The sequence below is a fragment of the Salvelinus sp. IW2-2015 genome, linkage group LG14 (assembly GCF_002910315.2).
Source record: "Salvelinus sp. IW2-2015 linkage group LG14, ASM291031v2, whole genome shotgun sequence".
NCBI lineage: Eukaryota > Metazoa > Chordata > Actinopteri > Salmoniformes > Salmonidae > Salvelinus > Salvelinus sp. IW2-2015.
In genome coordinates, this window is record NC_036854.1 from 32,659,233 (window position 1) to 32,676,030 (window position 16,798).

Consider the following 16,798-nt stretch of genomic DNA (forward strand, 5'->3'; position numbering starts at 1 on the left):
GACTTTGATTTCATTGCCAAATTGTTCCTTTAACAACCTCTTAGCCTCTGCATAGCCTCTTCTGGCTTCCATATGCAGACCACTACGGACCAGATCCTTGGGCTGACCAGAGGTGTACTGCTCCAGGTAATAGAGCCTATCCTGGGGACTGCTTGTCTTATCTTCTATACCATGCTCAAATGCACGCATGAATGGCCTAAAGTTTAGAGGATCACCGTCAAACATTGGTATCTCCCGAACAGGGAGTGTGGCCTGTTTGTGCTGTAGTACAAGGAGGTCAGCAATTTCATTCTGCCTTTGCATGACAGTAGAGAGGTTATCATGGCTGGTATTATGGCTGATACCCGCAGTGTTGATTCTGTGTTGATTGCTAGACCTTGCTGTTGGCTGCTGAAGGGTGTGGTTTACGACTGTTTTCTGAATAGGTTTTGATGGCTTTGTGGTCGGTTGTTGTAAAACCCTTTGTAGTGGGGTCTTTGGAACTGCACCTAATGCAGCAAACTCAACAGGTGATGGTTCAGGTTCCACATAGACCTCGGGTTCCTGGTTCTCAAAATAAGAGTTCATTCCATCTTCTTGGCTTAGTAAGTGGGCTGCCACAGCATGGGATTGAGAAGTTGACTCAACACTCCAGGACCTTCAGTCTGGCATTGTATGCTGCTATGTCCGTTTCCAGTGCCATCTTTTCCATCCTAACATTCAGTTGAGCTTTCTGTTGTTCCAGTTGAGCTTTCTCCATTTCAGCTTTCTCCAGTTCCAATGCATGCTTGTCCTGTAATGATGCTTGGCGAGCCAGTAGAGCTGCTCGTTCTGCCTCAGCTTTTAGGCGTGCAGAGGACACTGAGGAAGCAGTCTTAGAATACTTTGTTTTACTTMATATTTTTTGACACATTGGGAACGCTGTCGTGTGGTTCAATGAGCGTTTGTGGCTCAACTTCAGCCTTTTTCCATATTTCAACCTCTTTCAGGAAATGTTCATAAGTTCTCATTCTTGGTTGATAATAGTTAATGCTCTCCTGTTCCTCCTCTGTGACCAGCTCTAGCACAGATTCATGAGCATTCTTAAAGTCATTGAGAACAGCATCAAATGCTTCAAGACTCTCATTCACAGTTMCAATGTTTCCTCCATCAACAAGAAGGACTTTTATTTCATTCATTTTGRGTGTACACACTRCAAGTTTGCCTCTCCGGGCTGCATAGAGTGAATTTAYATGCTCCTCTGCCCTCTCCAGTGGAGTCTTATTTGGGATTTCATCCTCCATCATTCACTTTTAGTTCACTCAATTTACAATGACACAGTTGTTGGTTTATTTGTTAAGCGTAATGCCCCTTTAGACCTCCTTTTAATGCTTTAAAAACACAGTCATCCATTTCAGCAAATTGACCTCTTTTGAATTGAACATGTGCAAGTTCGGCATTTTAAATGCGTTTTAAACATTTCATCCCATTATAAGTTTTGTCCCCTTTAATGAAGTTTAAACACGCAGGATCTTAGATCCTTTAGTTGTATTCCATTGATGCATTGCATTTCCACGTTAGGCCAAATATTAGACATATGATTAGGCTACATTGTGCATAGGATCTGTGTTTCCCAAACATAAACTTCTTAATTGTTTTCACAGCGCTGTGTTTTGAATTCCATTCCCAAGTTTATCAAACATTCCAATTATAAGCACATTTGTGTATCCATAATATGCATGATCAAACGATCGCATTGAACAGGGCAGCTCATTCATTCGCAGTGGTTACTCACAGCTGGCGAATTCTAGGAGTTCAAGTCCTTCCAAGCGAGTTGTCCTTATGGTCCGCATGCAATGACAAATAGAACAATATCCAGCTTGTGTCCGAACCGGAGATTCCCTTCCGATAGTAATTCTTCAGAGTTTTTTGACTTGAATGTAGTGGCTTCCTTTCCTCTTTACCATAGCCACTGCCCAAGCCTGAAGTGGGGTTGTTTCGTACGCATACAGTCCACACTCAAACGTTTCCAAACGGCCAAAACATTCAATAAGATCCAGGGATGTGGTGCAACAAAAAGTTTTATTCTTCTAATATCTAAAAAAAAAAAAAAAAAAAATCTCCAATCAACTTAAAGCAGAGATTACTTGACATGGAAAATACATAATATGACCTGTCTGTATGTCTGTCTGTATGGTCAAAAAACTATACCGCTCCCGCATCTAGCAAGGACTCCCCCTCCCGAAGGCCCAACTTCCTGCCTTTATCCTAACACACTTACCACAGTACAATGAATGGGCAAGAGGGGGGGCCAAAAACTAAGTAACACTAACAACAAATTAATATATCTCAATCAGGTAACTATAAATCATAAAGGTACATCCCTAATATTTCATCATATACATTAATATTTAATATATTTACACAAATGTACATGGAGCTCTGTATGTTCTGTCTTTTATACAAATATGTCCAAATCGGCTCTAACAATGTTCAAAAGAAATTCAGTCTCACCCTTCATTTATTTTGTCTGTTCAAAATGGCGTATCCACTCATTGACGCTCCCTGTCGGTCTGAGGCTGGTCTTTTTCTGCTCCGTTTTAGTCGGCATGTGGGCTCCCTTGCTCGCAGTTAACCTCGGTCTCCTCCGGCGCAATCAGCAAGCGGCGTTAGCCGTCCCATCCTCGTAGCCAAATTGTGGTAGCAATTCTGTAGGAAAAGAGAGACTGCAGATTCTTTCAAACAACAATTTTATAAGATTTGCAAAAATGAAGCAATCAACCATCACCAAGAATGGTTCAGAGTTGAAAGCTTAACAGTCGGGTCTCTGCTTTTATAGAAAAATACTTCCTTCTTGTTTACGTAGCAGTCAGCAGATAATGTGAAAAAGGCAATTAGTTGTTTGTGCAGATTTAAGATAGCATGAGGTTGATAGCCCGAGGGCTCAGCCATCTAACTGCATTCACAACAACAAACACTATATTGTACTCCTTTCTGCAAGGTGCCATACATGTGACTTTCTGTAGATAGTAAACCCACAGGATGTCACATGCTGCGGTTGCACCCAAACGTCTCTTACCTATACGTCCAGTGTTATGACTAAGTGACACCAAGACAAGTTTAGAAAGGTTAGAAAAACACTAGCATATAACAAGAGACTATTCTTTAAGCAGTAAAACATGGGATATCATGACTAATGATGTAATTTTCCACCACAGTCTTCACTTATGTTACCAACTCCATCCAGTCATCCTCCATGTATTGTAACTGAGACTCTTTCGTCCCTGTAGGTGAGTGGGTTACCAGGTCCAGTGTTCAACATGGCTCCCTCCCACATGTTTGGAAACCGACTCAACCCTAACTCTGCCATGGCTGCCCTCATCGCACAGTCTCAAGCTTCCCCCGCAGGTTGGTGTGTGTGTGTGTGTGTGTGTGACTTGTGTGTGTGTGTGTGTGTGTGTGTGTGTGTGTGTGTGTGTGTGTGTGTGTGTGTGTGTGTGTGTGTGTGTGTGTGTGTGTGTGTGTGTGTGTGTGTGTGTGTGTGTGTGTGTTTGACCATGAATAGATCACGGTCTACAGAGGGTTCAGAGGTCACAACACCCACTGACCCACTGCTCAGGTTACGTCACACACTCACATGCATACACACATACAGCGCTTAGTGACCGGGGAGTGGGTGGTGAAGGTGGTGTAACATGTGGGGGTAGCGGTAGAAAAGGGGAGGAGCGGGATAAATACAAGGGGGAGGGGCAGGAGAGAAAAGGGGGGAATAAAGTGTTTCCTGGTGTTTCAGTACTGCCTACAGCCATTGGTCCTCCCTGACCTCTAGGGGTTAACATATATTGTGACTGACCGTGGGTGTGTGTTCTTTTTTGAATGACAGGCTGCTGGTGGAAGAATGGAAAGGGCTAAAAATAAAGGAAAAGAAAGAGGGGAAGGGGGTAAAATAGGAGTTAAGATTGTCTTAAGTGGAGGCGAGTGCATGCTTGTGTGTGTTTTGCGTGTGTCTTTGCACATGTATTTGTGTGTGCATGTGTGATTTATTACTCTCCGCAGAGGGAAAATGAAAAGAGGACGTCTGGCCTGGAGGGAGAAGAGAGAGATAGCGAGAGAAAGTGTGTGTGTGTGTGAGAGAGAGACACACAATCACAGTGTGGTAAGTGTGTTATTTACTGTGTGTGTGTAGATCAGGAGGGTAGGAGATGGAAACAGCATTGGAGCTCCAGGCTTCTCCAGACGAGCCTCTCCCAAGACCACCCTCTGTCCGCGGTAAGTACACACACATATTTCCTCCCTTTTCCCCACACACACTCCCCCTATTACCAGTGAGCCCTTATTTACATTCCACACCAAAATATCTCTGCCCATCCCCCTCTCTTGAGGCTTCTCTCTCCTCCCACAAACACACTCTGTTTCTAGTCTCTCCCACGTTGAAGGCATTTCTATCTCTCCAACCCACCCCCCCCCCAAAGGCGTTTCTACCCCCCCCCCCCCGCAGGCTCAGCTCGCACTTTTCTTTTTGCTCGTTTATCTTTTTACAAAGATGGTTTGCATTTCGCTCTGTTTTTATGGTGACTAGCGTGTGTGTGTGTGGATGTCTGGGAAAGGGATGTGTGTGGAGCGATGGGTGTTTTTGACACTGAAACTTTTATACACTTTGTGGGATGGATAGTTGAAATCAACAAGGTACTACTTTCAATATTTCTGGATGTTTTACAGTGCATTCGGAAAGTATTCAGACCCCTTCCCTCAGGTGCATCCTGTTTCCATTGATCATCCTTGAGATGCTTCTACAACTTGATTGGAGTCCATCTGTGGTAAATTCAATTCAAAAACCAAGCCATGAGATCAAAGGAATTGTCCGTAGAGCTCTGAGACAGGATTGTGTTGAGGCAAAGATATGAGGAAGGGTACCAAAAAAAAATCTGCAGCATTGTAGGTCCCCAAGAACACCGTGGCCTCCATCATTCTTAAATGGAATAAGTTTGGAACCACCAAGACTCTTCCTAGAGCTGGACGCCAGGTCAAACTGAGCAATCAGGGGTAGAAGGGCCTTGGTCAGGGAACCCGATCGTCATTCTGACAGAGCTCCTGAGTTCCTCTGTGTAGATMGGAGAACCTTCCAGAAGGAGAATCATCTCTGCAGCACTCCARCAATCAGGCCTTTATGSTAGAGTGGCCAGACGGAAGCCACTCCTCAGTAAAAGGCACATGGCATCCACTTGGAGTTTGCCGAAAGGCACCTAAAGCCTGGGAGAAACTCCCCAAATACAGTTTGCCAAGCTTGTAGCGTCATACCCAGGAAGACTCAAGGCTGAAATCGCTGCCAAAGTTGCTTCAAAAAAGTACTGAGTAAAGGGTCTGAATGATTATGTAAATGTGATATGTATGTTTATTTTTTATAAATTTGCCCCACAAAAAAAACAACTTTTTGCTTTGTCATTAAATCAAATGTTATTAGTCATATGTGCCCAATACAACTGGTGTAGACCTTACAGTGAAATGCTTACTTTTACGAACCCCTAACCAACAATGCAGTTTAAAAAAAAATACGGATAAGAATAAGAAATAAAAGTAACAAGTAATTAAAGAGCAGCATGTGAAATAACAATAGCGAGACTATATACAGGGGAGTACAGGTACAGAGTCAATGTGCGGGGGCACCGGTTACTTGAGGTAATATGTACATGTAGGTAGAGTTATTAAAGGGACTATGCATAGATGGTAAAAACAGAGAGTAGCAGCAGTGTACAAGAGGGGGAGAGGCGCAATGGGGTATTGTGTGTAGATTGATGAGCATTTATTTTATTTTATTTAACCTTTATTTAACTAGGCAAGTCAGTTAAGAACAAATTCTTATTTACAATGACGGCCTAGGAACAGTGGGTTAACTGTCTTGTTCAGGGGCAGAACGACCGATTTGTACCTTGTCAGCTGCACCCAGAATAAGGCTGTAACGTAACAAAATGTGGAAAAGGTCCAGGGGTTTGAATAATTTCAGAATACACTGTAAATAGATAGTACTATGTATAACTACATAATGGAATCTGCTTGCTGTATAAGACATTTTTTTTTTTTTTAAATAGGAAAACACAGGATCTGGTCAGAGTGCACTACATGACCAAAAGTATGTGGACACCTGCTTGTCGAACATCTAATTTCAAAATCATGGGCATTCATATGGAGTTGGTCCCCCCTTTGCTGCTATAACAACCTCCACTCTTCTGGGAAGGCTTTCCACTAGATGTTGTAGCATTGCTGCTGGGACTTGCTTCCATTCAGCCACAAGCATTTTTGAGGTTGGGCACTGACGTTTGCCGATTAGGCCTGGCTCACAGTTGGCATTCCAATTGGGCTCCAGAGTGGCACAGCGGTCTAAAACACTGCATCTCAGTACTAGAGGTGACACTACAGACCCTGGTTCGATTCCAGGCTGTATCACAACCGGACGCGATTGGGAGTCCCATAGGGCGATGCACAATTAGCCCAGCATCGTCCGGGTTAGGTTTTGGCCGGGGTTGGCCATCATTGTAGCCTAGTGATTAGAGCGTTGGACTAGTAACCGAAAGGTTGCAAGATCGAATCCCTGAGCTGACAAGATAATAATCTGTCGTTCTGCCCCTGAACAAGGCAGTTAACCCACTGTTCCTAGGCTGTCATTGAAAACAGGAATTTGTTCTTAACTGACTTGCCTAGTTAAATAAAGGTTCAATCAAATAAAATCAAATAAAAAGGTGTTTGATGGGGTTGAGGTCATGGCTCTGTGCAGAACAGTCAAGTTCTTCCACACCGATCTCGACAAACCATTTCTGTATAGACCTCGCTTTCTGCACGGGGCATTGTCATGCTGAAACAGGGAAGGGCCTTCCCCGAACTGTTGCCACAAAGTTGGAAGCACAGAATCGTGTAGAATGTCATTGTATGCTGTAGCATTACGATTTCCCTTCACTGGAACTAAGGGGCCTAGTGCGAACCATGAAAAACAGCTCCAGACCATTATTCCTCGCCACCAAACTTTACAATTTGCACTATGCATTTGGGCAGGTAGCGTTCCTTTGCCTTTCACCAAACCCAAATGTGTCCGTCAAACTGCCAGATGGTGAAGCATGATTCATCACTCCAGAGAACACGTTTCCACTGCTCCAGAGTCCAATGGCGGCGATCTTTATGCCACTCCAGCCGACGCTTGGCATTGTGATCTTAGGCTTGTGTGCGGCAGCTCGGCCATGGAAACCCATTGCATGAAGTTCCCGATGAACAGTTCTTGTGCAGACGTTGCTTCCAGAGGCAGGTTGGAACCCGTCGTGAGTGTTGCAACTGAGGACAGACTATTTTTACGCGCTTCAGCACTCAGCGGTCCTGTTCTGTGATCTTGTGTGGCCTACCACTTCGTGGCTGAGCCGTTGTTGCTCCTAGACATTTCCACTTCATGATAACAGCACTTACAGTTGACCAGGGTAGCTCTAGCAGGGCATAAATTTGATAAACTGATGTTTTGGAAAGGTGGCATCCTAAGATTCCACGTTGAAAGTCACTGAGCGCTTCAGTAAGGCCATTATACTGCCAATGTTGTCTATGAAGATTGCATGGCTTTATGCTTGATTTTATACACCTGTTTGCAAACGGGTGAGGCTGAATCCACAAATTTTAAAGGGGTGTCCATATATATAGTGTATGTTGGCTTTATTCAGTGCCAAAATATTTTTCTTAACCAATAGGAGGACTCGGTATGATGTGGTTCTTTAGCGTCTTATGTGGAGAGTGGCTTCACTCCTGCTGTGTATTCACTTGTGTGTTCTTGTCTTGACGTCACTTTTCCGAACGCTTTTCCGGCATGGCTTCTTCGGTCAAATTCATATTAATTATAAATTTGCAAATGAAAAGTGAAATGTCATGTTGGAAGGATAAAACAAATCAGAATATTTAAAAGCAACCTAATAATGCAATCTTCCTTTTAAGAAGATAAAGGTTTCCTTAAGTTTGCTCCAAAAGGAAGAAAATATTTGCAAGCTGAACTTTTCCAATAAGTGGTTTGTTTTTGTGTGTGTGTGTGTGTGTGTGTGTGTGTGTGTGTGTGTGTGTGTGTGTGTGTGTGTGTGTGTGTGTGTGACAACGAGAAGTCCGATGGAATGGTAAAAAGGCTCTCCCTCTGTTGTTTATTATTCCAGACCCGTGAAGTTCTCTCCTGGCTCTCTTTTTTCCTCCCTATCTTCTGTCTCTCTTTCAACTCATCAGTGTCTCAACTCACCACAGAGTGATTTACTGGCACCAATGGGTGCCCACCACACACACTGTTTTCTCTCACACACACACCTCTCTCGTCCGTTTCATTTAGCTCACTTAAGGACAAATTTGATTTGGTTTGACATTCTCCATGTTTGTTTGATGCTATGTTTGTGTTGTTAATATCCTTTTTTCTCTCTCCCTCTCTCACCCATCCTCCCGCGCTCTCCCTCCAGTTCTCCTCTAGGTGGGCTGCAGATCCGGTATGACCCAGGAGGGATGTTGGGGTCAGGTTTGGGGGGGCTAGGGTCAGGTCAGGGAGGTGGAGACACAGCACCCCAGTGGCCACCTCTATAGAACAGCTGCTGGAGAGACAGTGGAGTGATGGACAACAGTTCTACTGCAGCAGGGAGCACAGGGAGATGGTGAGCAGCACACACCTACATCTACTTCATTCATCAAATCTAATCTAACTCACCTATCATTGCATTGTTTGGATAATTCAATTTTATTGGTTTAATATAGTTTCCTCTCTCTCTCTCTCTCTCTCTCTCGCTTCTCTCTTCACTGTCTCTCTCTCGCTTCTCTCTCTCTCTGTCTGTCTCTCTCTCGCTTCTCTCTCTCTCTCTGTCTGTCTCTCTCTCTCGCTTCTCTCTCTCTCTCGCTTCTCTCTTCTCTGTCTCTCTCTCTGTCTCCGTCTCTCTTCTCCGTCTCTCTCTCTCCGCTTCTCTCTTCTCTCGCTTCTCTCTCTGTCTCTCTCGCTCTGTCTCTCTCTCTGTGTGTCTCTCTCTCTCTCTCTTGTGTCTCTCTCTCTGTGTCTCTCTCTCTGTGTCGTCTCTCTCTCTGTGTGTCTCTCTCTCTCTGTGTGTCTCTCTCTCTCTGTGTGTATCTCTGTCTCTCTGTGTGTCTCTCTCTCTCTCTCTCTTCTCTCTCTCTCTCTCTCTCTCTCTCTCTCTCTGTGTCTCTCTCTCTCTCTCTGTGTGGCTCCTCTCTCTCTGTGTCTCTCTCTCTCTCTGTGTGTCTCTCTCTCTGTGTCTTCTCTCTCTCTCTCTCTGTCTCTCTGTGTGTGTGGTCTCTCTCTCTCTCTGTGTCTCTCTGTGTGTGTGTGTGTGTGTGTGTTTGTCTCTTCTTCTCTCTCTCTCTCTGTCTCTTTCTGTCTATTTCTGTCTCTCTCTCTCTTTCTCTGTGTGTGGTAGTGTTGGGGATGTTGAAGTCCCTCCACCAGCTGCAGCAGGAGAACAGGCGTCTAGAGGACCAGATTAAAACTCTGACCATGAAAAAAGAGCGACTGCAGCTCCTGTCAGCTCAGCTGTCTGTGCCTTTCACCCCTACTACTGCTGCCCAAGGTACACACACACAGCCCTATTACTGCCTCACCTCACCCTAACAAACACTCATACAAACTGTCACTCTCATTGCCTGCCTTTGTGATGTTGTGTGTTTCAGATGTGAAGAGTGACTCCTCTCTACCCATACCTGCTCAGGTAAGGCAGTTGAAGCTCCAGCACATAGTGAGTGAACCCAGCTAGCACACTAGTTGTTATGCTGTCATTACATAGAGCTTTTGGAATGGTAAGAGATTGCATAGGAGATATTGGTTAACAAAGCTCTCTCTCTCTCTCTCTCTCTCAGGATAGCGTGTCATGTGGTCGTAGTAGTGGTGGATCTACCTCTTCTCTGTCCACCCCCCCCTCCGTCTCTCACAGCCCCCCCCAGCCGCCACAGCTCAACGGGGTTGCCATGGGAACCATGATGCTGGGAGGTGGAGCCGGGCCAGGGATGGGGGGGATAGTGGGGGTTCTGAACGGAGTCATACAGACCACCTCCAGCCCTCACACATACACACATACCTCTGCACCAGGCACCAGTGCCGCTCTGCCCATCTCCAGCTCCATTAACAACAGGTAGGTACACTACATCTGTCTGTCTGCCTGGCTGCCTGGTAGTCTGCCTGCCTGGCTACCTGGTAGTCTGCCTGCCTGGCTACCTGGTAGTCTGCCTGCCTGGCTACCTGGTAGTCTGCCTTCCTGGCTACCTGGTAGTCTGCCTTCCTGGCTACCTGGTAGTCTGCCTGCCTGGCTACCGGGTAGTCTGCCTGCCTGGCTACCTTGGGGTAGTCTGCCTGCCTGGCTACCGGGTAGTCTGCCTGCCTGGCTACCGGTAGTCTGCCTGCCTGGCTATCGGCTGCCTGCCTACTCGGTAGTCTGCCCTGCCTGGCTGCCTGGTAGTCTGCTGCCTGGCTACCGGTAGTCTGGCTGCCTGGTAGTCTGTCCTGCTGCCTGGGCTACCGGTAGTCCTGCCTGCCTGCCTGGCTTACGGTAAGTTGTCTGCCTGCCTGGCTACCGGGTAGCTCTGCCTGCCTGGCTACCGGGTAGTCTGTCTGCCTGGCTACGGTAGTCTTGCCTGCCTGGCTACCGGTAGTCTGTCTGCCTGGCTACCGGGTAGATCTGCCTGCCTGGCTACCGGGTAGTCTGTCCTGCTGGCTACCGGGTAGTCTGTCTGCCTGCCTGGCTACCGGGTTAAGTCTGTCTGCCTGCTCCGGGGTACTCGCGGCGTGAGTCTGTCTGCCCTGGGCTACCGGGTAGATCTGGTCGCTGGCTACCGGGTAGTCTGTCTGTTCCTGGCTACCGGTAGTCTGTCTGCTTCTGGTAGCCTGCTGGCTACGGTAGTCTGTCTGCCTGGCTACCGGGTAGTCTGGTCTGCTGGCTACCGGGTATTCTGTCTGCCTGGCTACCTGTCCTTCCATTCATTGAAATGTCTGTCTGTTTTGGCTTTGAAATTGATTCCCTTATATTTTTTCCCTCCTGCTTTCCTATTGGATTACTGCAGCTCAGTTACTGCTAAAGCAGGTGAGTGCTGTGTGTGCGTGTGTGTTGTGTGCGTGGTTTTCTAACTGTGTGTGTGTATGTCTTTGTGTGTTTTTCAGGTTTGGGTGCCTTGTCTGAACAGCAGAAGGCTCTTACTCGGCACCAGCACCAACTACAGCAGCTACTGTCTTCACAGCCCTCTGCCGGTAAACACACACACTAGCACACTGTATTAAACACAGCAGGCTTATTTTTCAGGTTCAGGTCACATGATAAATTATCTCTCTTCCTCCTCCTCTCTCTCCCCCTCTCTCTCTTCTCCCCTCTCCTCTCTCCCTCTCCCCTCTCCCCTCCTCCCTCTCTCCCTCCCTCCCCTCTCTCTCCTCCCTCTCTCTCTCCCTCCCTCTCCCTCCTCTTCCCTCCTCCCTCCTTCTCTCTCTCCTCCTCCTCTCTTCTCCCCTCCTCCTCCTTCCCTCTCTCTCCTCCTCCTCCCTCTCTCCCTCCTCTCTCCTCTCTCCTCCTTCTCTCTCTCTCCCTCCCTCTTCCTCCTCCTCCCCTCATCTCTCCCCTTCCTCTCCTCCTCTCTCCTCTCTCCTCCTTCTCTCTCCTCCTCCTTTCTCTCCTCTCCCTCTCTCTTCTCTCCTCTTCTCTCTCCCTCCTCTTCCCTCTCCCTACCTCTCTCCCCTCCTCCTCTTCTCTCCTCTCCTTCTCTCCCCTCCCTGCTCCTCTGCTCCTCTCTCTCTCCTCCTCCTTCTCCTCCATCCGTCCTTCCCCTCCATCCCTCTAGAAAGAGCAGGTGTTGTTGTACCAGTTGATGCAGCAACAACAGGACCTCCACCAACTCCAGTCTTTCTCCTCCTCCCAGCTTCCCTCCATCCCTCTTTCTTCTGCTCAGCTGCCCATCACCTCCCTCCTTTCCTCCTCCCACGTCCACGGCCAGGGCACCATCACCGCCAACCCCTTCCTGGCACTGCACACACACTCACACCCCGATACACACACACACGCCACTGCACAGAAACCCCGGCTGGCTGAAAAGGCTGTGGGCCTCACTGGACAGGAGAAGACCTGACCCACAAAACAGCTCTCTCGCTTTTTCTGTCGCGCATTCTCTTTTTCTCTCTCTCCTCTATCCATCTCTCTCTCTATCCATCTCTCTCTCTATCCATCTCTCTCTCTCTATCTCTCAGGGGTCTCCACCATCATATGAACTCTGATCAGTGCTGTGCTTTCAGCACACAAGCTAGCCCACATAGAACTACAATTACTACAAACTACAAAAATATCAGGACACTAACACAGCTGACTGATGACTCATAGCTCTGCTGGAGAGATGAGGTCTGGGAACTATGACATTGTACAGTTTTAGGAGAGGCAGGAGTCCTGCACTGGACATGTAACTGCTGTTACCTCTGTCTGTCTGAGCATAAGACCTAACCAGCATAAGACCTAACCAGAGACCACTCTAATGTAAGACTGACTGACCGCTCAGCTATGGAAGCCTTGCTATGACTGTCTCTTTCTGCTCTACCTACTTCACACACCAGCCTATCAGGGCCCACAACCTTCAGCGTCGGCCAATAGGAATCCACAACAGTCAGGAATGGCAAGTCAGGGTCCATTCCCCAAGTGCCTAAGGCTGAGGGGGCGGGTTACTCATGCTACTCGACCTGTCAGTCATCCATTCTCAACATATTACTGGCTGTCAAGCTGTGTTGACCAGGCAAACGATCATGCAACACGTTCTGAAATGCTGGAAGCCAGGAAATGTATTTTGCTGGGTTCACAAAATACCGAAACCAACTTTATGAATTCTGTTTTTATTTATTTAGCATTTCTTTATGTAATAATGGGTGGGGTGCAGGATGCTATATTTTAAAAGTACCCACTGTTCTTCAATACATTTTTTTATACTGCTGTTTAAAGTTTTTCACACATCTTGCTGTAAACATTTGTGATGGGGAAAAAAGTTGTGTATTGAGAAAGATTGAACTACTGGCGAATGGAGGTGGTTTGTGATGGTGTACATAGCTGTTATTGTCAGAAGAGGTGTGGGTGCAATGCCACAGTTTTGACTTCGTTTGTGTAAATAAATATATATTTTTCATTGGCTGTGGGGTGTAAATAAGTGATTGTGATTGGCCGTGTTGGTGTAAAGGATAGCCAATGAAGCCTAATTTTGTGTGTGTAAATCTTAGGGCCAGACTACAGGCGATGGTGACTGGACACAAAGTATTAATTTATTTTTATATGTGCAGGGACATTGTTTTGTTGTTTTTTTTTATTTGTTTTGCACCGTCATTTTATACTCCACCTCTGGGCACCACATTTCCATCTGTGTTCACTTTTGTTTAGATCAATTTTGTACAACTGAAAAATCATAACCTCCTCAAATGTTTGTATTTCAAAACACCAAAATAATTCAATGTTCTGGATAAATAAAGAGACCGACTGATGGTAAAAAGACGAGGAGTCAGCGTAGCCAGTGGGACAACGTTATTGGAGTGGGAAGATGGTTAAAGCTTGATTAACAGCTCTGTTTAAGTGCTTTTTGTCAACAGCATTTTTACACTTTGGTTGAATAAAGACCAGATCTACCTCCTCTAAGCCTGCTGTCTAATTAACCTCTTTACCTCCATCTCTGGATGGATGAAAAGATGACACACTGACTCTCTCACTATATCGTTAGCTGTCTTCTCTCGCTCTAGTGTTTAACAGTTTCTGCATGCTCATTTTATAGTGGTCCAGGGTCCCTTGCCCCAGCACACACACACACACACTGTGCTCCCCTGTCCCTGATGACTTCCTGCTGCCTAGCAGCGTGTGGGTGTGTGTACAATTCTCCTACATCTGCTTCTGCTCGGGGAAATTAAAAGCTCACTTTCCCCTCATCTCAGCCCCCCAGCAACTCTTAAACCCCCCTCTTCCGCACACCCTCTATCAGCCCTGTCACTCAAGTCCAGGCTGTTTAAACATGCCCCCTCCCTACCTCCTTGTCTACCACTTTCATTCTCTCCTCCCCTGTCTTTCTTCTCGACATCACCCCTTTCTCCTCTCCTCTCCTCCCTCTCATTCAATCCATTCACAGCATTCCCGTTCAGGAGTGGGAGCAGAGCTGGCGTCCATCATTGATAACCTCCCAGCAGCCACTGCTTCCCAGGGGGGGGGGGGGTCTAACAGCTGAGGGAGGACAACCATGCTGGCCAAAGAGATGCCTGATCAAAAGTCAAACGCTGAGCTCCAGAACATCAGGGGTGCAGCTTCACACACAATTGAGCTTTTTAGTCCAGGAGGAGGCTCATCTGGGCCCAGGGAACTCTCCAGATGAAGAGCTTAAAAGAAGTCCTAAGTAATAACAATTAAACATGCATTTAGTAATTCATTTAAACAACAGTTATTCAAATGAAACATTAATTTAGCCATTCAAATTAATCATATAATTACCAGTTAGAATAACTTGAGTGCGGCGGAAAACCATTAGCAGCTGCAGTTTGGTTTAAATCATTATGGGATGGGAGTCGAGAGGGGGATGATCCACTGAAAACTGCCTGGCCAAGATTCCTGTTCAGAATAGAACCAGATCACTCTGACAGAGGTGTTTAGGGCCAGGAACAGAGAGATGGAGGAAAGGAGAGGGGGAGGAGGAGGTGATAGAGGGAAAAAGGAGAGTTGAAGAGAGGAACGCACTGAAGCCTTCGGGAGCAGCTGACGGGATTCCCATGGAATGTTGCCGGCATCAGACGTGTGTATGTGTATAGGCTACCCCCCACAGGTTCCTCTCCTGTAGGATAATGGCCCTGAGGAGAAGCAGCAGGATTCTCCCTCATCCCTCTTCACACACAGACAGTCTGTATTCTTCTGCTGACTGACACTCCTTTGTCTATCCCCCCATCCTACCCCTCTCCATACTCCTCTCTTCCTATACAGTTGAAGTCGGAAGTTTACATACACTCAGGTTGGAGTCATTAAAACTAGTTTTTCAACCACTCCACAAATTTCTTGTTAACAAACTATAGTTTTGGCAAGTTGGTTAGGACATCTACTTTGTGCATGACACAAGTAATTTTTCCAACAATTGTTTACAGACAGATTATTTCACTTATAATTTCACTGTATCACAATTCCAGTGGGTCAGAAGTTTACATACACTAAGTTGACTGTGCCTTTAAACAGCTTGGGAAATTCCATAAAATGATGTCATGGCTTTAGAAGCTTCTGATAAGCTAATTGACATCATTTGAGTCAATTGGAGGTGTACCTGTGGATGTATTTCAAGGCCTACCTTCAAACTCAGTGCCTCTTTGCTTGACATCATGGGAAAATCAAAAGAAATCAGCCAAGACCTCAGGAAAAAGAATGCAMACCTCCACAAGTCTGGTTCATCCTTGGGAGCAGTTTCCAAACGTCTGAAGGTACCACGTTCATCTGTACAAACAATAGTACGCAAGTATAAACACCATGGGACCAAGCAGCAGTCCTACCGCTCAGGAAGGAGACGCTCCAAAACCGCCATATAAAAAGCCAGACTACGGTTCGCAACTGCATATGGGGACAAAGACCATACTTTTTGGAGAAATGTCCTCTTGTCTGATGAAACAAAAATAGAACTGTTTGGCCATAATGACCATCGTTATGTTTGGAGGAAAAAGGGGGAAGCTTGCAAGCCGAAGAACACCATCCCAACCGTGAACGTGGGTGACAGCATCATGTTGTGGGGTGCTTTTCTGCAGGAGGGACTGGTGCACTTCACAAAATAGATTGCATCATGAGGGAGGAAAATTATGTGATTATATTGAAGCAACATCTCAAAACATCAGTCAGGAAGTTTAAGCTTGGTCGCAAATAGGTCTTCCAAATGGACAATGACCCCAAGCATACTTCCAAAGTTGTGGGAAAATGGCTTAAGGACAACAAAGTCAAGGTATTGGAGTTGCCATCACAAAGCCCTGACCTCATCCTATAGAAAATTTGTGGGCAGAACTGAAAAAGTGTGTGCGAGCAAGGAGGCCTACAAACCTGACTCAGTTACACCAGCTATGTCAGGAGGAATGGGACAAAATTCATCCAACTTTTATTGTGGGAAGCTTGTGGAAGGCTACCTGAAACGTTTGACCGAAGTTAAACAATTTAAATGCAATGCTACCAAATACTAATTGAGTGTATGTAAACTTCTGACCCACTGGGAATATGATGAAAGAAATAAAAGCTGAAATAAATTATTCTCTCTACTATTATTCTGACATTTCACATTCTTAAAATAAAGTGGTGATCCTAACTGACCTAAAAAGAAAGTTTACTGTCCCTGGATTAAATGTCAGGAATTGTGAAAAACTGAGTTTAAATGTATTTGGCTAAGGTGTATGTAAACGTCCGACTTAAACTGTAACTACTACTCCTAGTGTATGTGTCCTGTACTTCTTCCCCTCCATACACACACAGACTTCTGTCATTTCTAGTTATTTACCTATACGACTGAGTGAAGGATCTTGGTGTGTATGTACAGTACAAACAGTATGTGATGCTTCCATCTGACACTCATCTATCTCTCCTCTCTTTTCTTAATCTTCATCTGTCAGTAGTCCACTCCTGAACCCCAGCAGGCCTCTTCCAGAGCTGGGGGATTTCCCACCCACTCTGCCTGCTCAGGGCTCACAGAGTGGGAAGAGAGAGTGAGAGGGGAGAAGGCCTCTATCCCTACTCTCTCATTCTATAACATCTAGCAACAAGAAACATAAATTGTAAGGGTTGTCAATACTTTTAATTTTTAGAATTTGTTGAAATATTTAGGAAATGATCACTCAAAACCTTGA

The 16,798-nt window shown here is 45.9% G+C and overlaps 1 protein-coding gene across 1 annotated transcript in view; it reads left to right on the forward strand.

The window, feature by feature from the left end:
• mllt10 (MLLT10 histone lysine methyltransferase DOT1L cofactor) overlaps window positions 1–13,590 on the forward strand; it is a 72,452-nt gene extending 58,862 nt beyond the window's left edge. Inside the window, 11 exon segments of the mRNA XM_070446659.1 lie at window positions 3,249–3,370; window positions 4,150–4,227; window positions 8,418–8,515; window positions 8,518–8,577; window positions 8,580–8,606; window positions 9,378–9,527; window positions 9,628–9,665; window positions 9,814–10,085; window positions 11,011–11,030; window positions 11,108–11,194; window positions 11,780–13,590. Of these exon segments, the coding sequence (XP_070302760.1) occupies window positions 3,249–3,370; window positions 4,150–4,227; window positions 8,418–8,515; window positions 8,518–8,577; window positions 8,580–8,606; window positions 9,378–9,527; window positions 9,628–9,665; window positions 9,814–10,085; window positions 11,011–11,030; window positions 11,108–11,194; window positions 11,780–12,060 (1,233 nt within the window). The 3' untranslated portion in view covers window positions 12,061–13,590.
• The last annotated feature ends 3,208 nt before the right edge of the window (window positions 13,591–16,798 follow it).